Source organism: Ranitomeya variabilis, chromosome 4 (genome assembly GCF_051348905.1).
Source record: "Ranitomeya variabilis isolate aRanVar5 chromosome 4, aRanVar5.hap1, whole genome shotgun sequence".
NCBI lineage: Eukaryota > Metazoa > Chordata > Amphibia > Anura > Dendrobatidae > Ranitomeya > Ranitomeya variabilis.
In genome coordinates this window covers 583,660,288-583,687,936 of record NC_135235.1, presented here as the reverse complement: position 1 = coordinate 583,687,936, position 27,649 = coordinate 583,660,288, and the positions used below count along the sequence as shown (strand labels likewise).

General features: G+C 45.2%; 2 protein-coding genes across 3 annotated transcripts in view; both read right to left on the bottom strand.

Annotated features, from left to right (window-relative positions):
* SLC52A3 (solute carrier family 52 member 3) overlaps positions 1-7,576 on the bottom strand; it is a 75,360-nt gene extending 67,784 nt beyond the window's left edge. Inside the window, exons 1-2 of one of the 2 annotated variants that reach the window (XM_077253044.1) lie at positions 7,557-7,576; positions 65-1,257 (exon numbers count right to left, since the gene is read on the bottom strand). In XM_077253044.1, the coding sequence (XP_077109159.1) occupies positions 65-1,101 (1,037 nt within the window). In that variant the 5' untranslated portion in view covers positions 1,102-1,257; positions 7,557-7,576. Of the gene's footprint in view, positions 1-64; positions 1,258-7,273; positions 7,416-7,556 lie in introns of those variants that run through there. The other variant, XM_077253043.1, reaches the window with a different exon arrangement.
* Positions 7,577-10,144: 2,568 nt separating this feature from the next.
* On the bottom strand, positions 10,145-23,673 carry LOC143769190 (actin-binding Rho-activating protein-like). Its single transcript, XM_077257751.1, has 2 exons — positions 23,432-23,673; positions 10,145-13,089 (listed from the first exon to the last, which is right to left on the bottom strand). The coding sequence occupies exons 1-2, from the start codon at positions 23,591-23,593 to the stop codon at positions 12,643-12,645; spliced, it is 609 nt and encodes a 202-aa protein (XP_077113866.1). The 5' UTR covers positions 23,594-23,673; the 3' UTR covers positions 10,145-12,642.
* Between the last annotated feature and the right edge of the window lie 3,976 nt (positions 23,674-27,649).

Genomic DNA, 27,649 nt, shown 5'->3' with positions numbered 1-27,649 from the left:
TTGGTTACTACATTTTGTAGTTTTTCACATATTCTAGTCTGTTCTAGTTATTTGGGACACTTACCTGCTAGGTAGAAACATGGCAATTAGGCAAGCCAAAGGATTGGCCATGGAGCCAAGGGCAGCAGAGAGATGGTAGGCCAAGTTACCGTACGGCATGCAAGAGTATGTCTGTATAGATGGTAGGATGCCATTGGTGAGAGCATTCACCCATCCGGTAAGGAAGTAAATGAGAGCATAGTGACCCCAAGAATACTTTGCTAAATTGTTATCCGAGTCTGATGGAGTCCCGCTGCCATGAAGGATGTCTTCTGTGCTTTTACTTGTATCTGAAGGACCCGTATTACATGATAAGTTTACATCAGTTGTTGAGTAAGAGTTCAGGGTGACCGTACTTTGAAGTAAGGTAGCATTGGAGCTGGGATCTTCCTGGGATAGTCTTTTTAGGAAGAAAAAAGCCACCAGGCAGAAGACCATCATAATGGACAAGAGAAACATGAAGATCTGAACTGAGAACTTGGCTGGAAAGTATTGGGTTTCTATGTAATATTCATCATCAGTAGCATTCAACCAGGTTGTGCTCTCATTCCTTGTAACGTTAACACACTTCATCATCCCGACACCTTGAATCAAGGACAACAGTCCTGGGATGAGACCACTGAGCCCCTCGCCAATGAAATATGTAGTGATGTATTTAGGTTGCAGTTGCATCATGAAGGGCAAGAAAGTCACTGATGAGGTACAGTCTACCACTGAAAGGAAGAAGGTTAGGATCAGGAATCCAGTACTATGCATCTGTCCTGCTATCAATGTGGTTTCTTTCCAGAAAAAAGCCAGAAGGAATGAGGCCATGATTCCAAGAGCAGTAATGGTGTATATAACAGCGACTTCCTTCAGCCAGCCAGGCTTCACTTTGTGCATTACAGTAACAAATAGAGGTCCGATGTTGGCCATCTGGATGAGGATAGTAAGGTAGGATGGTAAGTACCATCCTTCAGGAAGATCATTCACGATAAGTGGAAGTTCTACCCATAGACCATTAATGGCAACCCATGCACCGGTTCCAAAGATGCATGCCAATAGGTGAGTGAGAAACGCCATGTCTAACTACCTTACCAAGTCCACAAAGTGTCCAAGTCCACAAAGTGTCCAAAGAGACAGTCAAGGAATTACAAATGGTCAGAGGGGGATCTTTATTCTATGGCAGTGCCTCGTGGCAGAGACTACTCTGTCCAAGTAGATATCCGCTATCTGATCCTGGGAAGAAAACAAAATCAATCACATTAGTCACTATGGTCAAAGTCTCCTCCAGATAATGACGCATGAGCGTTTCCATGGAATATTAACACTTTTTTATATTAATGGACAATTTCACATTTCAGTCTATACAATGATTGCAATGTAATATTTCATTGTAAAAGCAATGTCAATCATTACTAATTTCATGCCAGTCCAGGGTATTAATTGCAACATAAACCGTCAAATTCTGATATGGAACAGCCAGGGGGAAGTGAGAACGTCTGTGAGTTAATAATCTCTCTGCAAATCAAAAGGCTAAAATTAAAAAGAAAAGAAAGTAGTCTTGTGTCCGGAGAGAAAGTACAGCCCGTATTCTGTCCTTCTATGTAACACAGTAACCAGCACTTTCCCTGATCCTGCTACTTCTTACAAAATACTCTACATCTTATCTCATTTTCTGCAACCAAAGTCCATTCTGTTAAGAGCCACACTCAACTCTGAACCTCATGTCATATTCTCTAAGCTATCAAGTAGCCAAACTCCATAAATATCTGACAGCAATTATTAGAAACCATGAACGCTTCTAATTGGCATATTTCATCAGTTACTGCATTCCTGCACGTTGTTGGTGCATTGCCAACCACATTTTTTGCTGGAGTAGTATCAACCTGTGCGAGGAGACATCATTCTCCACCAACTACTACTGTTCAGGTACTGCAATGATCCAGTCTCCAGTTCTGGGCACTTATACCCATCTTCTCGTGCAAGAGCAAAAAGACTGATGGCTCTGGGGCTGACAGCATTTCTGTTTTATGGAAGGTGGCCATACAAAATTGCAAATTTCCCTTGGTCACCATTGCTGGGTAAAAGGCAGAATCTCAAATTCATTTGAGATGTGTCCAATAAATTCCCTCATACATAATTACAATGAGATACTCCTGCAAGTCTTTAGGTGGATGTCTCCACCAGCTTTATGCCCATTCTTATTTGCATACTAGCTCTACCTCAGTGAGATTAGATGGAGATGTCTGTGAATAGCAATTTTCAAGTATTGCCACAGATTCTCAGTGGAATTTAGGTCTGGTCTGTGATGGAGCCATTCACACACATGAATATGCTTTGCTTTTAGCCATTCCATTGTAGCTCTGGCAGTATGTGTAGGGTTGCTGTCCTGCTGGAAGGTGAACCTATGCACCAGTCTCAAGTATATTGCTGCTCTTAACAGGTTTTCCTCTAGAATTGCCCTGGATTTAGCTCCATCCACCTTCCCATCAACTCTGATCAGCTTCCCTGTCCCTGCAGAAAACATGCATCCCTACAGCATGTTCCTGCCACCACCATGTTTGACGGTGGGAATGATTTTTCAGGGTGATATGCAGTGTTAGTTTCCCACCACACATAACATTTTGCATTTAGCACAGGAAGTTCTATTATGGTCTCATCTGACTAGAGTGCTTTCTCCCACATGCTAGCTTACCTGGATTTTTGCACACTGCAAATGAGGCATTTTAGGGCTTGCTTTCAAAAAATACTTTCTTCTTGCCACTCTTTCATAAAGGCCAGGTTTTTGTAGTTTTTCAGTTATGCCATACTCTATCCATTTTTAGACAATGGATTGAACAGTACTCAGTGGGCTTGGGCTATTTTTTCATAACCTAACCCTGCTTTACTCTTCTTCACAACTTTACAACTTTATCCTTGACCCGTCTGGTGTGTTCCTTGGTTTTGATGATGATGTTTGATCCCTAATGTTTTCAAACAAACCTCTGAGGCCTTCACAGAACAACTGTAGTTATACTGAGAATAAATTACACATAGATGGACTCAATTTTCTAATTATGTGACTTCTGGAGGCAATTGGTCACTCAGGATTTTATTTAGGGGTATCAGACTACAGGGGGCTGAATACAAATGCACATCACAATTTTCAGATCTATATTTTTAAAATATTTAGAAAACCATGTATAATTTATTTTGCACTTTTAAATTATTTATTTACAGCGCAGGGATCGATTGATGAATACTCCCATCAGCCACTCCTGCTCTCACTGTTATTAGCGGCAGCATGCGCCGAGTGATGGGATCAATAATCCCATCAGCTGACAGCAATGACCGGAGGTAACTTTTATATCTCCGATCATAGCTGTGGGCTCACGCTGTCATTGACAGCGTAGGAACTGCGGCTGTCTGACCGGCAGTGATGATTTTACCACCAATCAAAAGCAGCGTTTGCCGCGCTGTCATGCACATGACAGAATAACAAACATCTGGTGTTCGGGGGCAGTAACACGGACTTCCTGGTGAAGTCTGTTTTCGGTGTCCATGCTCTAACAGTAGGTGTTCGGTACGGATGACAAACTTTACTGTTCGGGTTTGCCCATCTCTATATATTAGGCTATGTGGGGCTCACATTGTATATAGAGAGGCTATGTGGAGCTCATGCTGTGTATAGGAAGGTTATGTGGGGCTCATTCTGTATATGAAAGGCTATGTGGGGCTCATGCTGTATATAGGGAGGCTATGTGGGGAACACACTGTATATAGGGAGGCTATGTGGGGCTCATTCTGTATATGGGAGGCTATGTGGAGGCTCATCTAATATATAAACTGAATGTGTGTGTGTACGTGTGTGTATATATCCGGGATTAGCATCTGCACCGTCGCAGCTACAGCCACAAAATTTTGCACAGTCACACGTCTGGACCCTGAGAGCGTCATAGGCTATGTTGTGAGGCGAAATTTTAACCTCGCGCGTTCCAATTCACCAAACAATTTTGCCCCTATCTACATAATGGGGAAAAACTGAAAGGAAAAGTGTTGGAAGCAAATTGACAGCTGCCAGATGTGAACAAGGGGGACTTAAAGAGTGAGAGCGATGGCGCCAAAAAGTATATGCCGTACAGTTGCTAAGGTGGGGCCCCGATATGGGATTCTCACCACACACGGGGATATGAACACACATGCAAAATGTGCCACACACTACCACGTGCTTGAATACATATCACCCTCAGCACACATTTCACCACACATACACCAACCTCGCCACATAAAAGTCGAAACACAAAAGTCGCCGCTCAAAACTCGCCACGCGCAAAACTCGCCACATGCAAAACTAGGCTCACGCAAAACTTGCCACATGCAAAACTTGCACACGTGGAAAAATTGCCACATGCACAAAAGTTGCAACACATGCAAAAGTTGCCTCACACAAAACTTGCACATACTCAAAACGCACCACACATAAAACTCGCCATGTGTAAAACTTGCTGCACACAACTTGCTACACTAACCTGTCACATGCAACTCGACATACAAAAAGTTGCTACACGCATGTCGCCACACAAAACTCATCTCATAAAAGTCGCTACATGCATGTCGCCACACGCAACTCAACACACACAACTTGACACATGAAACTCGCCCTAAAACACACACAATTTGACACACGAAACTCGCCCTAAAACACACACAAGTCTGGTATTATCCTTCATAAATAAAAATCTGATTAATAAGCAGACAATCTACAAGAGCAACAACTGTACCATATAGGAATCCGGCAGCTGTCAGTCACATGACCTGTCTATTATGTGTATGTGTGAGCTAATATATACTGCCAGGGGGGAGGGCTTCCTGTTGGCTGGGGATTTATCAGGCTGCCAATTTAGCTTACAAATACTGAGGTAAAAATACTGAGCAAATAACGTGTGAACGAGGTCTAATACAGGAGGAGATGACACACAGATATATACTATATACAGGAGGAGATGACACACAGGTATATACTATATACAGGGGAGATGACACACACATATATACTATATACAGGGAAGATGACACAGGTATATACTATATACAGGAGGAGATGACACACTGGTATATACTATATACAGGGGAGATGACATACAGGTACATACTATATACAGGGGAGATGACACACAGGTATATACTATATACAGGGGAGATGACACACAGGTATATACTATATACAGGGGAGATGACACACAGGTATATACTATATACAGGAGATTACATACAGGTACATACTATATACAGGAGGAGATGACATACAGGTACATACTATATACAGGGGAGATGACACACAGATATATACTATATACAGGAGGAGATGACACACAGGTATATACTATATACAGGGGGAGATGACACACAGGTATATACTATATACAGGAGGAGATGACACACAGATATATACTATATACAGGAGCAGATGGCACACAGGTATATACTATATACAGGAGGAGATGACACACAGGTATATACTATATATAGGAGGAGATGACATACAGGTACATACTATATACAGGAGGAGATGACACACATTTATATACTATATACAGGAGCAGATGACACACAGGTATATACTATATACAGGAGGAGATGACTTACAGGTATATACTATATACAGGAGGAGATGACACACGTATATACTATATACAGGAGGAGATGACATACAGGTATATACTATATAAAAGAGGAGATGACACAGGTATATAGAGGAGGAGATGACATTCAGCAGGTATATACTATATACGGGGGAGATGACATACAGGTATATAGTATATAGTATATACAGGAGATGACATACAGGTATATACTATATATAGGATGAAATGACATACAGGTATATAGTATATACAGAAGAGATGACATACAGGTATATACTATATACAGGAGGAGATGACACATAGGTATATACAATATACAGGAGGAGATGACATACAGCAGGTATATACTATTTACAGGGGAGATGACATACAGGTGTATACTATATACAGGAGATGACATACAGGTGTATACTATATATAAGGGAGATGACAAACATGTATATACTGAGGGGAAAATGAGAGGTGTGAGGTGAAAATGAGGGGTGTGAGTTGAAAATGAAAAGGTGTGAGTGCAAAATGAGAGGAGTGAGGGAAAATAGTGGAGTGATCGGAAAATGACAGATGTGAGGTCGAAATGACAAGTGTTAGGGGGGAATGAGAGGAGTGAGGGGGGAATGAGAGGCGTGAGGGGGGAAATAAGAGAAGTGAGGGGGAAAATAAGAGGAATGAGGGGGAAAATAAGAGGAGTGAGGGGGAAAATGAGAGGTGTAAGGGAGAAAATGAGAGATGTGAGGGGGAAAATGAGAGGCGTGATGGGAAAATAAGAGAAGTGAGGTGCTATAACTAACCACAGATACTTACTATGTCCAGGCAATGCCGGGCTCTTCAGCTAGTCCTGTATAAAGGAGGCTATGTGTGGGCTCATACGTTATATAGGGGGCTGTATGTTGGCTTATACTATATATAAGGGGATGCCAGCATACTTAATTCTGCTCAATACTAAGTGCTAAATTAATATTAATATAAAATAATTATTAATATTAATATTGAGCAGAATTAATTTCAGCCGATTGGTTCGGCCTTCCACAACAGTCACGGTCTCTCATGTGACCCCTTTGGAGAAATTAATTGTCCATCCCTGCTTTAAGGCATATGTTACAGGTTATTTGAGGAATACGCAATGACCTAATATGCAATATACAAAAGCAACACTATGTTGGTGTTTGTTTGTATATGAGTCCACTGCGCGGTCCTACTCACTGATTGACAGCTATCTCTGCATGATTAGTCATACAGGGAAGACTGTCAATCACAGAATAGAACTGTCCACTGGACTCCTATGTATACAAACACCAGAGATTTCAGTCAATTAAATGTAATGTGGGGGGGCTGATTCAGGAGATAAGGCAAGGGTGGGGGCTCCGGCTTCTTCACCTTCAGAAGTATCTTGGAGAATAGGGCGTGCTAGGGTGCCCTCTAGTGTTAGGGACAGGGAAGGAGCTCCTGCTCCCGGGTCACCCAACAGCTGTATCATGACAGATCAGATCCTTCTGCTCTATTGTATCCAGCCTGCAGTTATGATGTCATTTTCAACCTGAGAGAATCCCTTTATGTGTTCACTCATAGTACCTTACAATAATGCTAGGATTTATACAGGAAATTAAACATTCATGGACTTTCATACTCACTATGATGAATTTGAGATAAGACCCCATCACACATGCCTGGTGAAAAACTGAAGGCGGCCATAATCGTATAAGGGTTTTCAATCCAGATCTTCTGATATGAAAACAGCCTGGGTGTAGATCTGGTGCTGGCAAGAGAAGCCGACCTCCAACTCCACCTACTGATACTCTGCCCCTTCTGTTAATCTTTGAACAGACCAGTATTGCATGAACCTCTGATTGCATTTACCTGTTTTACATGAAAGATTAAATACCAACATACCCCCCACCGAGCGGCCCCACTTACTACACAATGTCTTCCAATGTCTCTTGTCATCAGAGATAAGGGTACCGTCACACAGTGCCATTTTCATCGCTACGACGGCACGATTCGTGACGTTCTAGCGATATCGTTACAATATCGTTGTGTCTGACACGCTACTGCAATCCGGATCCCCGCTGAGAATCGTACGTCGTAGCAGATCGTTTGAATCTTTCTTTCTTTCGTCTAGTGTCCCGCTGTGGCGGCATGATTGCATCGTGTGACACAGGTTGTATATGATGTGCGCACAGTAACCAACGGCTTCTACATCGCAAATACATCATGAAATTATCGCTCCAGCGCTGTGTATTGCAACGTGTGACCGCAGTATACGACGCTGGAGCGATAATCATACGACGCTGCAACGTCACGAATCGTGCCGTCGTAGCGATGAAAATGGCACTGTGTGACGGTACCCCTTAGTTCTAGTTTCTAGATAACGTCCTCCTTCCTCATTATGTAAATTAGGCTGAATCATTGCGCAATAAAAAGTTATGCAATAGTTACTGTATTCCCAAAATATTGCTATCCCATATTTATTGAGAATAGGCTAACTTACTGATCTCTGGGGGAGCTGACTACTGAGACCCGTCAATATTGGGGCTCGAAAATTGAAGTCTGCAGAGCCCTGTCTTAAATGGAGTAGGGATGCACATGCTCAATCTGCACGCCATTCATTGTATCTGGGACTGTCTGTGCTTGGATATTTCCAGCAGTCCCATAGAAAATGACAGGCGCAGTGTTCGAACATGTTCACCTCTATTCTATGCAATGAATGGAATGGTTTCGGGGTGCAGAGACCAAATCTTGGAATCCATGGACATCCCTGCAGTATGATCCCCAGCAACCAGTAAGTGATCACACATATCCTTTGGATGGGGATAGGTTTATATTTTAGGAATAGACTTTTGATATATCTCGTTGATGTGAGCTGAGACTATCTTCTCTAAGCTGAATAGCTTTGACTATCAAATTGATGCATTATACCTGAGGGGTGAGCATACCACATATGCAACAAGCTCAGCAGCATAGGGGCCTATAGGGGAGGAGGGCTCAGTCGCACTGCAGGTTGCTCATACGCTGCTGTGATCATTTCCCCCCTGTAGATTCTCGTCATGCATTAGGAAAAGGCTCCCTGCATTTCTCTAAACTTTAGGTTAAATGATGTTCTTCCTCTTTACAGGCATATTGTACTGACACATAAGGAAGGGTCCCTGTATTACTCAATACTTTTATAGTTACATTTTTGGGGGTCTGCACCAGGACCCAAACTCCTAACAGGAGCTTTTCTGTGAGCCACAAGCTGCACTGCTAATAAGAGCTTTTTTTCTGTCTAAAGAGCTAAATGATGTTCTTCTTTTTTACAGGCAAATTGTACTGGCACATAGAGAAACATCCCTATAGACCGGTGCATTTCTGTATATTAGAAATTAAAAAAAAGCCAAGAGATTTTTTTTTCCTACAAAATTATTACAAATTTTTGAAAAACCATTACAATAATAATTTTTTTAATACAGTTTTTAAAAGTAAACATTACAAACCAGTGAATAACATGAAAGTATGTGGTATTCCAGTAATCATAACAACCTGTAGAATACAGTGATCAGATTATTGTTGGTGATTGGTAAATTTTGTTAAAAACCGCACTATTGTTTTGTTTTTGTTTCCATGAAATCCATCGAAACATCCACTTTAACACAAATGTCACTCTTACATACGTCTTTGATAAATGTTTTTGCAATAAAAAAATGACACTTCATCTTGAGAAAAAAGATCTCATATAGTGAAATATAAATAAAAAAGGTATGACTGTAACAACCATGAATGAATGAACCAAAATATTGTTTGGTCGTCTGAACAAAAACCTTACTGTGTATGTAGATGTGTTATGTAGATATACTTATCTCCATTATGCGTGTGTGTATGCGTGTACTATGTGAATGTGTGTTTATTTTATTTTTTTGTGCGAGTGTATTATGAGTTAGCATGTGCTCATTTTATTATATTCACCAGAGGCTGAAACTGTGTTTTCTTGAAACATTTGCTATACGATTCTTCAAAGTGGATCTCTATTGTGGGCGGATGCCTCAACATCCATCCTGACTGTGCACATTGTCAGCCGCGTACCTCCTGAGTATATGCCCCTCGACATTGGGCACAGACGCAGCCAGGACCGAGCCTAAGTTCTGCACAGCAGATGAAAAAAGACCCTATTGCCATTCACTGTCAGCAAGCAGAGATTTTGGAAATCATAAGGGGTTAAAATGAAGTATTTTCAAATATTGTAAACCTTCCATTATGTAATGATTAAAGGAGCTTTCTAATGAAAACATCCACTCTTTAAATTAAAGCCATTTTTAGTTCTTAACTTATTCATCCATATCACCGTGGCTGCAGCAGAAATGTAGTATTACATTATAAGTATTCAAAGAAATTATCGACCATGTCATATCACTGCAGGACTAGGTGTCTTGTGCCTCCTGGTCCAACCACGCTCCCCCCCACCCCCCCCACCCCCACTGATTGGCAGCTGTGTGCCTATGCACAGTGTACACAGAAAGCTGCCAATCAGGAGTGTGGGCGGGGTTATACACAGCTCAGGATTAGAGCTCTGCTAGATCAGCGGCCCAGAAAGCTGTGATACTATTACAGCTTTTGCACCCAGTAAAATAAGTGATACATTGCCGTAATTGGGGTCTCTGCCTCTAGATCATGGTGCTGTCATATTAGATAGCAAAAACCTGTTGACAGATTCCATTTAATAAAGAAATTTCAATTTATTGAGAAATTAAGGTGTCTTCACACTATAGATATATGTGTTGTTTGACTCATAGCTTTTGCCCTCAGCACCTAATACACATGCATGCTGAACTCAGCCGAGCGTGCATGTGTTTGTTGTAAATGGGCAGAGGAGAATAAACTGCTGGCAGACATCTCTGTCAACAAACTATGTCCAGGGGGAACAAAAGAAGTCGGTGTGAAGATTCAGCATTTCAGATCCTTCCCCCGCCCCCCCCACCATCTGTTTGGGAGAGTTAGGAGACCCCTATACACATTAGCTCTTCTAGTTTAGACACCTTTTTTTTGGAAAGGTTGAACTTGATGGACCTAGGTCTTTTTTTTTAAACCTACATAACTATGTAACTATGTAAATGTGCAATCTGCAGTGTATGCACAGGGCCTTACAGTATAGAGAACGTTCAGGAGCATTCTCACTATTTCTGGGTTCACTTGAGCATATTTTACAGTCTGAAGACAACAATGCCCAGTCTAGTGGCGGGTTTCCCCACCTAAACTTACAACTTCATAGACACATATGAGGTTGTAGATTTGGGTCAGGAGACCGGCATTGTGGTTCATATTCAGACCGTGAAATTCGCCTGTCTGAACCCAGCCAACGGAGATGGGTTGATGTGACTCAGATAAGTCAATTCTGCTATGTGCCACCAGGGGGAGCTGTGGTTATCAGGACCCAGCCATGATTGAGAATTCTGATGCAGAATGACCGTCAATGGCAATGACCCTCGCCAGCATCCCTGACCACTGCCGCCCATCATGGCGCATTCACTAACATGAAACTACACAAAATGTATTGTATAACATGTCTGGACATGTGTCTGCGATGTCTGCCAGAACAGATGCATTCCTCTGCAATGCAGCATCGATCAGCGGTGCAGATATAGGCGCCGCAGACATTGTATATATTCATAGAGAACCTATGGGATCAGCAAAACATAGGAGCACAAAACAAACAGTGGCGGTGCAGGCTCAGACGTCCTCTCCTGTGTATTCAGCCATCAGACGGCTGTCATGCTTGGCTTTCAGATCTGTCATAACTTGTAGGCAGAGATTTCATCACCCGAGGATCATGTGAGATAGCGCCGTCTGTCCTGGGCGCAGTCACCTTGGAGTTTGTCCAACCTCGTGTCTTCATCTTGTCGTCAGACACATCAGATAATGTCCACTAGGAGGCACTACTTCTTCCCAGCATGTCCTGACACAGTCAATTTCTCTTCAAGACCTCTGCTTGCTACCACTCAATAAAAACATCCTTGATCATATACAGATGCTAAAAACATTCCTGCCATTTTATGTAAAATACCTCTCCTCCACGTCAGCTGTACATTGCAACCTATTAAAGGGAGCTATCCTATGAGTCAACGTCTGACCCTTCAGCGAGCTTTGTCACGTGACTTAGGATATTCAGTGTCTCTCATCTGGCCATATTACATGCTGTTCACACAGATGCCATGACTGACCACCAGACACTGCCTTGCCCACTTCAATCAGTCACCAATTGCAGTCTCTGGATGCAAAGAAGAATTATTTTGATCTCTGACAGCCAGCAGAGTTATTGAAATGGTGAGGAATCATGACTTAAAGGGCTATTCCCAGCATTTAAAATTACCAACTATTCCCATACTTGCCGATTAATGGTGGTCCTTACTAGGTCCCCTGCTGATCTTGAGAACAGGGCTCAGAATTGCCCAACATGGGTTTGAAATACATTAGAATTGCAGCTGACAGCAGATGAAATACACGTCAGGGACAATAGATGTCAGCGGAGCCAGCAACAGCTGAGCATCCTCCCATCCGAAATCTGCCCCTGTAGGGTGGGGGGCTGTGTAGCATATGCTGCTGACCCCCACATTATGTTCTGGTCTTTGTATATTACAGGACACTGACAGAACAGGACCCCTGTGCAAGAACAGTATACAGGCCTTTTCCAGTCCAACAGCTCATCACAATGCACAATTCCACCTGTTCTGGAGGTCATAGTGGCCCCCTTACTTCTTGGGCCGCTGTGCGGCTGCACAGGTTGCCCCAATGGTATGTCCGCCATTGTTGTAGGATGTCCTTCCAATAGGTGGAGGCAATATCGTCCCCCTCAGTCTCACACATGTATGTAGACCATTCCAAAGGAAAAGCCTAAAAGCCACAGGGGTCTGCTCTGCGTCCACTTATATCTAGAGTGTTCCTATTATTTGTCATGCAATGGTGAATATATTATCACTGAGGCGGAAGTCATGTTCTTCTTACTAAAAACGTCCATATAAAATGTGGATTATTTTCAAGTCTCCATCTCCAGTAGGGTGATAATAACGTTATCATGGACTCCCTGCCACAACATTTCTCCTTCAAAGTCCAGTCGTCCATGCTTCCTAGCCCTCAGTAGGATTCCGACCACCTTGTCCGAGATCCGCACATATGCATCAAACAATCTCCCAAATGTCACCCTGATCCGGCCGTCTCTGCCTCGTACCCCCATGTCCCTTATGATGAGGCACATTTCATCAATCTCCTTGTGGACGTGCTGAAGAGCCCTCTTGCCCCTTTGCTCCGTCTTGCTACCTTGCTCTGGTCTTCCATAGCCTTTATCCCCCTTGCGGAGACGGATGTCCATGGCGTGCTGGTGGTCAAAGTCATCACTGAAGGGGTTAAGCCTCTGCTTCTCCACGTGCTCCTCAGAGCGGAGCTGCCATTCCTTCCTCAGGTCAGATATGGTTATAATTTTTATCTGTGTAGAGAGAAGATTTACATTTGAGGCTCTGAGAAGATAACAAGGTCCATAACGCCAAAAGACAATATTTTGCCATGGTAGATGACATTTACACTAAGTGTGGGGAACAATCAGTAACTTTAACTTACCAACCGGGGGAGGCAGAAGGGGCGTTTGTCTTGGGCACCTGACTAGGAGGGGTCCACCGGGAGCTACTGCCACTCTTAACTGTATTGGTGTGTGCAGCGGAGTCTAAGGCCAGTGTGAAAATAGCAAGATTTCTCATGTTTAATAAAAATTGTGATATGGAAAAAAATGCCAGAGTTTTTTTCAAGATTATATGGAACACAAAAAATCCTGTTTAGATAGGCCAACCACATTTCCATGTGCACAGAACAAATGATAATTCAATAGTTCTGTGCACATAGAATTCTATTGATTTCGGCAGTGTAAGGAGACGGACATATTACCCTCATTTCCCCCTTGAAGAACAAACGTGTTATCGCTATGTGAATTGTGCTATACATTATTGTTTTTAATGTTTATTGTTTTTTTTTACAGTAATGAAAGTAAGATTTAATGGTTGGGACTAGCCAGAGTTAGAGGGGATAAGCTGAAGGGACAGAGGCAGTTTCATGTAAGAAAGGGCAAAGAGAGCATAGAAATAAGGCCTAAGGTCTGATGTGAGCAGTGCATGACGTTGGTGTCTCCCTAATGAGAAAGGAGATGGAGCCAGAGGAAAGCGAGATCCCAGTTGAGAGTAAGAGAGGGAGGTGATCGAAAGAATGGAGGGATCGATCAGAAACAGGTCCTGGGTCAGAACGCTTGGCAGTACAGCCAAGTTTAGAACTCACAGAGGTAATGGGCCTAGTCGGGAGAGAGAATATAAGACAAAGAAAGTGCCCCGGGTGGGAGTTCCAGAGGGTCAGGAACAGAGAAAATAAGTACCAACCATACTGGCAAACATAGTTCCCTTGAGGGGAAAGAAGATGCGTAACCGGGGGTTCATAATAGGACTCCTGCTTTTTGGACTGTAAGGGTATGTGTCCACGTTCAGGTTTGCTTCAGGCTTTGGTCAGGATTTTATGCAAGTAAAATCCTGACCAAAACTGCACCTGAGGTCACTGGCATGTCACCTGCGGTGTACCTGCGTGTTTTGCTCATTGTAGCAACATGCTGCGTTTTGAAAAAACGCACCGCGCATGCGTTTTCGCAGCAAAAACGCATGTGTTTTTTAACGCATAGTGGAGTTGGGATTTCATGAAATCCCCTCCGCTACGCTGTAACATCTGGACGCTGCGTTTTTGACGCTGCGAAAAAACGCAGCATCAAAAACGCAGCGTTTCCTGAACGTGGAAACATACCCTAATACTGAGCTGGGTTGTGGTGAAATAGAAAGAAACGATAAAGATAAAGAGCTAGGGAGTAAAGAGGAAGGAATTGAAACAGTGTGTGGAAAATGCTCCGAAATGTAAAGGAAACGTTCATCAATCTGTGTACCCGCTATATACTTATATATAATCCCCACCAAGTTATTGTTCAGTAAAAGTTTATTTTTGCCTGTTGTTCTCTCTTTTTGAACTGTCAAACATCTGGTCCCAGCCAACTAACATCATTGGTTACATGTGGTCTGCATGGGCATAGCACAAGTCCACACACCCAGCCAGGACCCCCACCTTCATGTAACTTGCAGGGGCATAAGGGTATGTGCCCACGATCAGGAATCGCCAGTGCTTTTGGATGCAGCATATGTCCGCTGCGTCCAAAGCACTGCCGTCTACTGAATACAGGTGATTCCGTATGTGTTCATTGAACTGTGTGGATTCACTGCGTCCAATACATTGCACGGGTGAAATTTATCTTGCAGAGACTTGATAAATTGGCATGCTGCAGTCTGAAAAGATGCACCACATGTCTATCTCCGCAGGTAAGCCACGGGTGTCAGTGAATGCATAGTGGGCATGGGATTTCTTAAAATCCCATCCACTATGCTGTAACATCTGGACACTGGGGGTTGGATGCTACGGCTGTACGCAGCATCCAACTTGCAGCGTTTACTGACAGTGGGAACATACCCACCTCGCCCATAGCTACCGCCCTATTACAGCAACATTTAGGCAAGCAGTAAAAATCATTTGACCCAACTAATGTGGTACCGCTCGTACAGGAATAGACGATATCTCACTCTTCTGCAAATAGCCCCTTTATCAGGTATCGATAGACTAAACTAAAAGGTTAGCTCTGTTATATAATGAGAAGGATCTATTTTTAAGCTGAAAATCTAGAAAGATCCTGTGGTGAAATATGTATATATATATATATATATATATATATATATATATATATATATATATATGCAGTAGACTATGTATAGATTTATTGTGTCACTGGCAATAATGGAACATCTGTCCTGAAGGCTGCAGGTTTGCACACAGGTGTTAATATGTATTTTCCTGGGACAAGTAGAATTCTGTCCCCAATCTCACCAGGGGGTCCTGCTGGAAGCCAAGAAGAAAGGTAACATTTGACACCTCCTAGCTCTTGGAAGAGAGATGTTAATTACGGCCTGATAGTATCTCTGTGACAGCTGTTACACAAAGGATCTCAAGAGAAAATAACATATTCATTGGGGGCGCGGCCATGGTCCAATCAAAAAACAAGCAGTTATGATATTAACCTGAGGGGCTGGTCTAGAAACCTGACCTCCAGACCAAAGCTATAAAGTAGACCTGATACCTAAAAACGTATTCACATAATGGGGGTGGCCGAGCTGGTGTGATCCAATCTACATTCATCCTACCCTCAGGGAGCAGAAACCAAATTACCAGTTAGATAATTTCTGTAAGTTTTCTCCTGTTATTTTATACTGTTTTGCATAAGTTGTATGTCTTTTTATTATCATATTTATATAACTTTTCTTACTGTAAGCACTGAACCTTTTTTGTATTAAAGTATAGAACTTTAATAAGTTGAACCTTGAATGTTCTAAAAGAATCCATAGCCTAAGGTGTGTGACCCTTATGAGTGGTAGACATTATTAGTATTAATATTTCCGGGACTCATCGCCCGTGCATTCGGTGAGTGGTGGCAGCGTGCATGAGCGGGTGTGTGATTTATGCTCCCATTACAGCATAGGACAGAGGTTGAATGCTGGACTGAGAGAGGGGAGATAGATTAACCCTTGCAGGCACAACCCCAAGTCACGTGCTGAGAGCTGGTACGTGACAAATTAGTTACACAGCGTAGGGACAGATCCTTTTTCCTTCTTTATTAATATGTGGTGCTATTTTTTTAAGAGATGCCTTATGGATAAATTAAGGTCTATAAGATTAAAAAGTAAGGTGTGCAATAAACTGGCTCAAGGATCACACACAGAGAGTAGTGGTGTAGTTGTGGCGCCCCCACTGCCGCAGGGCCGAGGGGTACCCGGTACCGGGCCTCTGAGTCTCTGCTCTGGGGTTGTCACGGTGGCTAGGCCCGGTCCGTGACCCTGCTGAGGGGCGTACAGCAAATAATAGATGTGGATGGTGGTAGTGGTGCGGTGTAGTGCCGGTCGCAGTTAATAACGAGGACACCAGGTTGCAGTCTCTTTACCTCTTTACTGAAGGTCTCAAAGTCCTCAATCCGGAATACGGTTAACCGGGCTGCGCAAGTCCGGCCGGTCCGATGGCACCTCCAGAGTTCCCTTTGCAGGTGGAAATCTGTGCCTTCCTGCTAGCGCTATGTGTTGTGGTCCTCCCCTGCTGAGCTTACGGGATAGTCCCCACAACTGTTGTGTCTGTTTCTCGTGTTCCCTCACAACAACTCGATTAGATGATCTTCTGCTAATCTTCCGTCCCTCCCAGGTGTTATGGTTGGGACGCACCCGTATGACGGGTAGGCTCGGAGCTCTTCCGGGACCCTAGAGTCGCCCCTCTCCACAGGTTGCCCCCTATGTCTTCTTAGGTGATTTAGGTGAGACAGCCCGCCTATGACTGACTGTCCTGCCGTTGGTTTGAAGTATTGCCTGAAGCTATATATAGTAATACTTCCTCTGCGTTCCGGCCGCTGGTTGTGCGCCTCAGTAGGATGTTGCCTCGGTCTTACAGCACGACTCCTACTGGTATTCTCCTTCTTGCTTTGGTCTCGTTTCTCACTCAGCACAATATATCTCGCTTCTGATCCTTTCTTAGGGCACCGCCGCTATGCTGAGCAGGCACGGTCCCGTGACGTTCTTTCTCGTTGCCAGGCCTCTGTCAGGGTCCCAAACCTGACAGGGACCCTACCGAATCTTCCCCCCACAACACCCTCTGCCACAAGGTGTTGCCTGGTTCCAACCCAGTCAGCTTTCTCTCTAACTTCCTGCCTAACCCCCAGTTTTACCAGACTGTGAGGAGTGGCCTAATGAATAGTACCCTTAGCTCCCCCTGGAGGCCAGACTGTGAAATGTATTGGTGTCTGTGATACCTGGTCAGATGAACTCCTTCAGTGCCATCAGACGTACCATAGCCCCCCTTAGCGGCGGAGCCACAGTACTGCAACGACCAGGACTCTGGGGCGCTGCACTCCCCCCTGGTTAAATCCAGTACTCCTGGACTGGGAAGAAAACAACAATACATGTCAGCAAAAAGACATACAATTTTGAAAATGCAAGTACAAGTAAACTTTTTAACAGAGCTTCCCTTTATGGGAGGTGAGGACACTTGAACGTTACAAACATGGTTAAATACTTTTAAATAACTTTACTATAAATAACTTTTCTTACCCAACCGGGTATTCTACTAAGTGCAAAATTTTGAACAATAATTTAACATTGCCTTTAAGGACGTACTCGCTAAATCCACTAAAGACCTTCTTATATCACATATAAGGCTAATTAACTTTTATGCATTCTCCTACTTTAAATCTGCAGGACCGCCTGTCCTAACCGCTCCAGACCTACTGCCTCTCCTTTCTGTTACAGGACCGCTCCTTTCCGCCCGAGCCTACTGTCCTTCCACTACTATACACAGTATAGAACATATTTTTCTTTCAGTTTAAGATCACTGAGCCATCTCTATATGGCTGCTAGGAGGACTCACTACTAACCCCTACGGGTTCACTTCCTGTCCTCATTCCTCTATTAACATTATTGTACATTTCTTACAATCAACTAGTTGGTTACATTTAACTTTCACATATCAACATCATCAATACTTTCTTTTCAGGGCATTATTGCCATTCAACCATCTTAAGGCAACACTGTTCATAAGTGCAGGATGCGAACATCCCCTTTAAGAGGGGACCAAGTCTCTATGAGGTAGTGCAACTTTTCGAGCTGCAAGTCCGTATGCAGCAAGGACTCCAGTGCAGGTTCCAAGAACCATATCTTCGCAAAGAGTCCGTCTTTTATGTAAAACCAGTAGAGAGCACCTTTAAGAAGGTGCAAACTATATACAAGGAGTTTGTATCATGCATTGTTCATGATTCAGCAGTTCTTGATAACTTGTGCAAACGTAGAAAACAGACAAAAACAATAGGGATCCCGGGTCAACAAAGGGATCCCTTTAAGAGTTAACCCTAGACGGGTTTTAGCAGCAAAAAAACAGACAAAACAATTAACTATTTACAGTCATTAAAGCATTTTTGCTTACTCTGATGGTGGCTGTGCAGGGGGTGGTCTTCTTCCAGGCCTCACCCGGCCAACGGGTCGCCTTGGTGTAGCAAGGGCCGGTCCTGGCTCCAGCAGCGACAGGATCCCTCGCCGGAATGCCCTCCTTGCTTGTGGGCGAGCGCGACCCAGAGGCACGCGGTGGACCCGGACCTCTTGAGGTTCCGCGGGGACGGGTTCCGGCACCTTCCCTACAGAAGGCTCATCCTCCGTCGTCCCAGCAGCAGCCTGGAGGGCGACGCACCGCTGGACGCCTCGAGCTATCCAGCCAGCTTCGCCAGCTTCCCTCCTCCACCGGGTGTAGGTCACCGCATCGCCAGGCTCCAGATCGGGATCGTACCTTCCCCCGCAGGGCTCCACTTCTTCCCGATCCACACGGACCTGCAGTGGCTCCCCGATCTCCTGTATAACTCCCCTTCCTTTCCAGGAGTTAAAGGATATTACTACACCCCAGTGTGACGGTGGAACCTCCTCAACGCTCCTCAGATCGACCTGGGCTGCCGGTTGGGGCCTGTTCCGCCACGCTGTCATCAGGCGCTGCAGGTGCTCCGCCTCCGGCAGGATCCTCAGGCCCTGTGCCTGCAGCTCACACTCCGCCGCGGCCGGGATAAAAGAAGCGGGGGACACCGAAGACAAGCGGACCTCCGTTGGTTGGCCCAGCCGAGCGATTACACGGGCATCGGCTTCCAGGCAGTAGGCTACCTGCCGGGCCTCGGCTGCAGCCACACACTCCTCGGACATCGGCCATGGGGATTGGCCTATCGGTAGCTCCGCAAGGGTCAGTTCCCGCAACGATGGCGCGTCCGGGGCTGTGTCGGGTTGTGCAACCTCGTGCTGAGTTGGGTCATTCGCACGCGGTGCTTCCGGCGTCGCCATTTTCGCTCCTTCTCTGGTGTCCTCTTCCCGCGGTCTCTTTCGTGGGCGGCCCCGTCTCCATGGTCTCCATCCTCCAAAGAGAATGAGGAGGCGGACCTCGGCTGCTGACGGACACGTCCTCAGGACACAGAAATATTTAGACTGGGCGGCCATGGTCGTTCGCGCTCTCCAGCTTGTCTACGCCCACTCCACGCCCCTCTTCTTCTCCTGCGCTCTCCTCAGCGCTGTAATGGCGGCGGATTTTGGTGGCAAGTGGCACAGCACAGTCTTTGCAATAAATCACAGTCCAAATATAATAAATCACAGTTCCAAGGCACACATGACCCGATTCTTCAGGCTTAAGTAGATCCTGTTCGTGACGCCAAGTTGTGGCGCCCCCACTGCCGCAGGGCCGAGGGGTACCCGGTACCTGGCCTCTGAGTCTCTGCTCTGGGGTTGTCACGGTGGCTAGGCCCGGTCCGTGACCCTGCTGAGGGGCGTACAGTAAATAATAGATGTGGATGGTGGTAGTGGTGCGGTGTAGTGCCGGTCGCAGTTAATAACGAGGACACCAGGTTGCAGTCTCTTTACCTCTTTACTGAAGGTCTCAAAGTCCTCAATCCGGAATACGGTTAACCGGGCTGCGCAAGTCCGGCCGGTCCGATGGCACCTCCAGAGTTCCCTTTGCAGGTGGAAATCTGTGCCTTCCTGCTAGCGCTATGTGTTGTGGTCCTCCCCTGCTGAGCTTACGGGATAGTCCCCACAACTGTTGTGTCTGTTTCTCGTGTTCCCTCACAACAACTCGATTAGATGATCTTCTGCTAATCTTCCGTCCCTCCCAGGTGTTATGGTTGGGACGCACCCGTATGACGGGTAGGCTCGGAGCTCTTCCGGGACCCTAGAGTCGCCCCTCTCCACAGGTTGCCCCCTATGTCTTCTTAGGTGATTTAGGTGAGACAGCCCGCCTATGACTGACTGTCCTGCCGTTGGTTTGAAGTATTGCCTGAAGCTATATATAATAATACTTCCTCGGCGTTCCGGCCGCCGGTTGTGCGCCTCAGTAGGATGTTGCCTCGGTCTTACAGCACGACTCCTACTGGTATTCTCCTTCTTGCTTTGATCTCGTTTGTCACTCAGCACAATATATCTCGCTTCTGATCCTTTCTTAGGGCACCGCCGCTATGCTGAGCAGGCACGGTCCCGTGACGTTCTTTCTCGTTGCCAGGCCTCTGTCAGGGTCCCAAACCTGACAGGGACCCTACCGAATCTTCCCCCCACAACACCCTCTGCCACAAGGTGATGCCTGGTTCCAACCCAGTCAGCTTTCTCTCTAACTTCCTGCCTAACCCCCAGTTTTACCAGACTGTGAGGAGTGGCCTAATGAATAGAACCCTTAGCTCCCCCTGGAGGCCAGACTGTGAAATGTATTGGTGTCTGTGATACCTGGTCAGATTAACTCCTTCAGTGCCATCAGACGTACCATAGCCCCCCTTAGCGGCGGAGCCACAGTACTGCAACGACCAGGACTCTGGGGCGCTGCACTTACGTAACTAAATGGTTATAAGTGGTGAACCCCAATGTTTAGTGCTGGGTCTGATATTACTCAATTTACTTAATATAAATTCAATATAAATGATATAAAAGATGGGATTAGTAGAGTTGTCTATATCTTGCAGATGACACCAAACTATGTAGTATAATGCAGTTTATGGAAGATGTTCATAAATTACAAGCTGACTTGAATAAACTTGGATTTGAGTACCCCTTTGGCTGTAGACATCAGGCTTGTAACGATCACAATCGCAGAGGGTGTGACTGCGACCACATCCGTGCAGGAGGGGGGTCTGCTGACACTAGTAGCTATTCCATCTGGTTGTGCATCCAATGACACACATTCATCTTAAATATATTGCAGCGCTGAGACCCTCCAGGTCCCTACACTGCAATACATGCTGCCAGCCAATCAGAGGCTGGCAGCTGACGTCGGAGTGTAAGTCACTGGCAGCACATGGCAGTGACGTCATGTGCTGTCCGACGCTGCACGCTGAAGTCAGCTGCCAGCTTCTGCGCCGGCTATGGCTGCACGTTCTGGAAGCAGAGGAAAGTGAGTAGAATCGTTTAATTTTTTTTACATTTGACATTATTACGGGAGAAGTACAGGATGGGGCACATTATACCAGGATTGGGGTCATATGTTACTGGAATGAGCCTAGAATGGTGGAAATTATACCAGGAAGGGGCCCAGGATGGAGAACATTATGCCAGGAAATGGAGATAATATATTAGGAAGGGGCCCAGGATGGAGAACATTATACCAGGAAGGGGCCCAGGATGGGGAACATTAAGCCAGGAAGGGGCCCAGGATGGAGAACATTATACCATTAAGGGGCCCAGGATGGAGAACATTATGCCTGGAAGGGGCCCCGGATGGAGAACATTATGCCAGGAAAGGGAGACAATATACTAGGAAGGAGCCCAGAATGGAGGACATTATACCAGGAAGGGGTCCAGGATGGAGAACATTATACCAGGAAGGAGCCCAGGATGGAGAACATTATACCAAGAAGGGGCCCAGGATGGAGAACATTATGCCTGGAAAGGGAGACAATATACTAGGAAGGGGCCCAGGAAGTGGACAGAGACCCTGATTTCAGGGATGTGTCACTTGCATAGCAGCTTGCTGCAGTTTCAATACAATCAGTGTTTTATCAGCAGGAGATTATCACTGCAAGACTCGGTGACACTTGCCTGCCAGTCCATCTAATCTATATAACCCCACCCCCAACACTAATTGACAGGTTACTGACACAAAATGTACACAGGAATCAGGGTCATGGGCAGGGTTATACACAGCTCAGCATCCTGAGCTCTGCTACATCTACACTAGAGAAAACAGTGATTCTATCTAAGCTTCACAAGCAGCCCAGTAATTGATACATCACTGGATTCAGGCTCTCTGCTCCTACATCATGCCGCTCTAAGATTCCATACCAAAAAATTGCTGTCAGATTCCCTTTAAGAGACAAGTGTGCTCTACTTCCGACTCAAGAAAAAAAGGTTCACTCTAAATAGGATACAAGCTTCTTTACTATGAGAACTATTAATCTGTGAAATAATCTACCTCAAGAGCTGGTGACAGCCGGAACAATTGATGGTTTCAAAAAAGTGTTATATGATTTCTTAAAATAAAATACTTTCATAAATGTATAAAACTCTTGTTCAGAGGGTGGATTCAGTCAATCAACACTTGAGTTTAAGAGAGAAAAATTGCTGCTTCGGGGAAGACTAGCTCCAGCATTCTAGCTGTACGTGTACACCTTCTCTTCATTCACTATCTTCTCCCATCCTTCACTTGAACTTAACAGACAGGTGTCTTATTTTACTATGTAAATCTGACTACAAATGTTCCAAAAAACATGTTCCCTATACCTTCTACCTTCATCTGACATTATGGGCCATTCAGAGAAGCAGTAACATGTTAGGGAAGTCCTCAGTTATATATATGTATGAGTTGGGGATGTCTTGCGGTGTTTCACTTAGGACATACCCATTCCAAATAGAAAACTCCACCAGTGACCAACTTTTTGGAGAACCTTCTAAATATCAGAACATATTCTCTCCAGACAATGTGTAAAACCAAAGCAGTCGTCCATATTATACTTTAGGTGGTGGAGCTGCACCTGAACTCCAGTTCCTGAGGCCACTTTGGCACAAAAGATACTAGGAAAAGGTAGGTGGGTCCATGCTAAAGATTTTTAAATTGGATCATGAACTTACATTGTGTTAGATAAGGCCAATCAATTAACATCTGAAAATGCCCTTAGCCCCAAGTGTGGCTCACATGTGGAATTTTCATTGAAAGTCAAAACTTCCTACCTTGGACAAAACTGCCTTCCTCCTTTCTTCAACCTCAGATCTTTTCCCTGCTGTATCTTCTTTACTCTGGGACATGATGACTTTGTTGTACATGGACATGGAGTCTTCAATTTTGAGTCCAACCAAACTTATTTCCGGGGGTTCAGAGAGCAGGTCCATCATAACAGCATCTAATACATGGTCCTACACTGATGACGGGTTACAGATTTCTGTGCTCTTTGTGGAGCTGAGGTACCATAAAGGGCCACCTCCTAGGTCCTACCTATAGGCTACTGTTGGGCAGGGGACAGCCAAGGCAGCAGCTCTTTATAGATGAACAGTGATCCCTGTGGAATGAGAAGCATCCTGAGTTCTGTCATTCTCAACTTACTCAGTAACAGATGGGTCACGAGGAGAGGCTTCACATCACAGAGGTGCTAAAGTCTTACATCTTCCTGATCATGTGTTCTCTGTATAATTAATGAGGAATGCGCGAGACAGGCTAATGGAAATCCATCACTAAGATATCCTGAGCTATATGCAGGCAACACAGCAATGGGCAAGAGATGAAGGTGAACAACAATGGCTTTAGATCAACGTATGATTTTGGGATGTGCGGTTCATGCTCTTTTTTTTTCCTTTTGCACATAACAACAATGGCTAGCCTCAACTACAATGCCTGAAATTATGTTTGGAATGTTGTAATAATTATATTCTTATACATAGAGCGGCTTGTGAAAGTATTCAACCCCCTTGGCTTTTTACCTCTTTTGTTACATTACAACCTGTGTTTACATTTTTTTTGTAATCCGATTTGCTTGTGATGCATCAACACTAAATAGTCTAAAATTGGCATATGCATATGTATTCACCCCTTTTGCTATGAAGCCCCTAAAACTTTCTGAGGAAATCAATTACCTTCATAAGTCACATGCTTAGTGACAGGAAGCCCACCTGTGTGCAATCTACGTGTCACATGGTCGGTCAGTATATACACAGGTTTTCTGAAAGGCCACAGATGCTGCAACACCATTAACCAAGAGGCACCACTGACCAAACAACATCATGAAGACCAAGGAGATCTCCAGACAAGTCAGGGACAAAGTTGTTGAGAAGTACCAGTCAGGGTTGTGTTATCAAAAAAAATCCCGATCTCTGATGATCCCCTGGAGCACCATCAAATCCATTATCATTAGTGATGAGCGAATATACTCGTTACTCGAGATTTCCCGAGCACGCTCGGGTGACCTCCGAGTATTTTTTAGTGCTCGGAGATTTAGTTTTTCTTGCCGCAGCTGAATGATTTACATCTGTTAGCCAGCATAAGTACATGTGGGGGCTGCCTGGTTGCTAGGGAATCCCCACATGTAATCAAGCTGGCTAAGAGATGTAAATCACTCAGCTGCGGCAAGAAAAACTAAATCTTCGAGTACTAAAAAAATACTCGGAGGACACCCGAGCATGTGTAATGACCAGAGGTCCGAATAAGATCCAGTGAGTCACAAACCAAGACTAAGGCAGAAATCTCCAAACGGTATTTACTCAAAGGCAAAATAATAAAGGTAATATGGAGAATATTAAAGTAGATGCACCCCAAAGATACACCAGCTCAGCATCAGCTGAAATCACTGTGCCACTCCAAGGTCTCCTGAGAACTGTATGCTACAAAAGACTAGTAAGAAATTTACCTAACAAGGAAACTAAAACAGGAACAAGTGTAAATTGATTGTAATGTTATAAAGGGAGTCCCTGGAACGGCACACTGAGTATAACTTACACAACTCTAATATTAGATACACCTCTAAAGTAACAATTAAACACTCTGCGCAGGGATACCCGGGTATCTATAGCTATGGTACCGTATCCTGAGATAGATCTCCTCTCAGGTAAGAATCCGCACAGGCTGCAGCCCAGTCTATATCTTCAGCGCCAATAAGTTACAGCAAGCTCCTCTTGTCTGATCGGCGGATGCCGAGCCCAAACGCCGGGGACTTAGTTAGTGGCCTCACGATATTGTCTCTTCTTCTGTAGCTCCTAGGAATGCTTCCACGACAACCCGTCAGTCTCTGTATCAGCAATCGGTCAGACTTGTTTCTCCAATCAATGCACAGGGAATCACAGACTCTCAAACACGTAGTGGGTCTTTAGTCAAGTCTCAGTCTTTTTAGATAATGGATTAGCTCTTCTTCAGAATACGCTGGCAACGAAGTCTCTCAAAGGTTAACAAAAGATTGGCTCTTCTCCAGGGGAACGTTAGCAAGACTAAGTCTCTCCACAGCTTCTTTTCTCTACACACTCGCAGTAAAGTCCACACACTGACTCCTTGCAATATCACCGCAGCTTCTGTCTTCTCTTCCCGCACTTTCTCTCTCACTTCCTTGTTTCATTTTTACACAGAAGACACCAGACCCCACCCACCAGCCCAGATTGTCTCCGGGATTCTGGCAGTATCAGAATTTGTCCCTTGCTGCAGCAGGCAGAAACCACAGGGTCCTAGTGCTCTCTCAGTGTGACTACAGTTCACCCTCTTACATGCCATCCCACTAGAGGTTGGCGTCCTCGACACACCTTCCCACTCAAATTCATCCTGAGCATATCGCTGAGGCGGTATTCCTGCCGTAGATCGTGTAGTTCTCCTGAGTCCTACATCAACAGGTGCAACCCTAGAGGGAGCTAAAGTCTCTTCTGTGATCGTGTTAGTGGGCGCAAGTGGAGTTGCCTCCTTCCGCGGCTCGATGTTCCGCGATACAGCGTCAGGACCAAGCAGTTGACCTGATGCGCTCTCCTCAACAGCATCCGCCACATTCTCAACATTCTCATCACACGAGGCAAGATTGGTCACAGGGGGCAAATAAGCAGGCGCAGGAACAAGCACACCATCAAACTCAAGATCATTCAGAGTTCCCGCCCCTTGGGACATGGCCTCTGGCTCTGGGGGAATAGGCGCCGAATCTTCAAACCAGCACCGTTGTAGCATGTTACGGTGCAAATTACGGGTTGGCCCCCCTGTCCCCACCGGTTCAACTTCGTACACTGGAATCTCAGGATTCACTTGTTTTTTTATCAGATACGGTATCGCCTCCCATCGGTCACTCAGCTTTCCTGACCGTCGCTTTGTCCTCACCAACACTCTGTCTCCCGGAGAGAACAATTCTGTTTGCACGGGTCGCGTGTCCTTAGGAACCACCTGGCGAAGACGGTCGCCCACCACCTGATGCACCACCCTTAACCGTCGCCGATGTTCTTGTACCCACTCGGATGCAGTCCGGGGGGGGACGGAGGAGGGATCTGGCATGTTCAAATCCTCAATGTCTCGGCCAGGTCTACCAAACATTAACATGTGTGGCGAGTAACCAGTAGTACTGTGCACCCTGTTATTGTAAGCCCACATCAATTCGGGGAGATACTCAGGCCAGCATGTCTGTTGCTGACTCTCTAAGGACCGCAACATTTGCAACAAGGTCCGATTAAAACGCTCACATGCCCCGTTACCCTGAGGGTGGTAAGGCGTTGTTCTCGACTGCTCGATACCATAGAGCTGGTGCAACTCTTTCATCAGCGTCCCCTGAAAGCAGGCCCCTTGATCTGAATGTATTCTCTGCGGACACCCGAACACTTGGAAGAAATGTCGGCACACTGCCTCAGCCGCCGACTTGGCCGTCTGATCTCTTGTCGGCACCGCTACAGCATACTTGGTAAAGTGATCTGTCATCACCAGGCAATAGGAGTACCCTGACGTAGAGTACCCTATCAACACGTAGTCAATCATGAGTAGCTCCAGCGGAGCTGAAGTTTTAATAGATTGTGTGGGAGCCCGCTGCTCAGGGCTTTTGTTGAGCCCACAAATTCGGCACTGCCGACACGCGTCGGCCACCATCCCTCCCAACTCAGGGCAGTAGAGGACTCGCTGCAACCACTGGAGTGTCTTTTCACTTCCAAAATGGGCCCCCTTCTCATGCGCCTCACGAGCGACCACTGGACCCATCCCCACAGGGATTATCAGTTGGTACCGATGCTGCAGCTCCGATGGCAGGTACACCTTACGATACAAAAGACCTTGTTCCACACACAATTTATCCCATTGTCGAAGGAGTTTCATTCCTTCCATGGACAACTGAGCCTTGTCCTCTGCACTGGGCCAGGCCTTGTTTTGTACCCAACGGCGCACAAGTGCAACGTCCGGGCACTCATCCTGGACTCTTATCCAATCTGAGGATGTTTTACCCAGGACACAGGGCA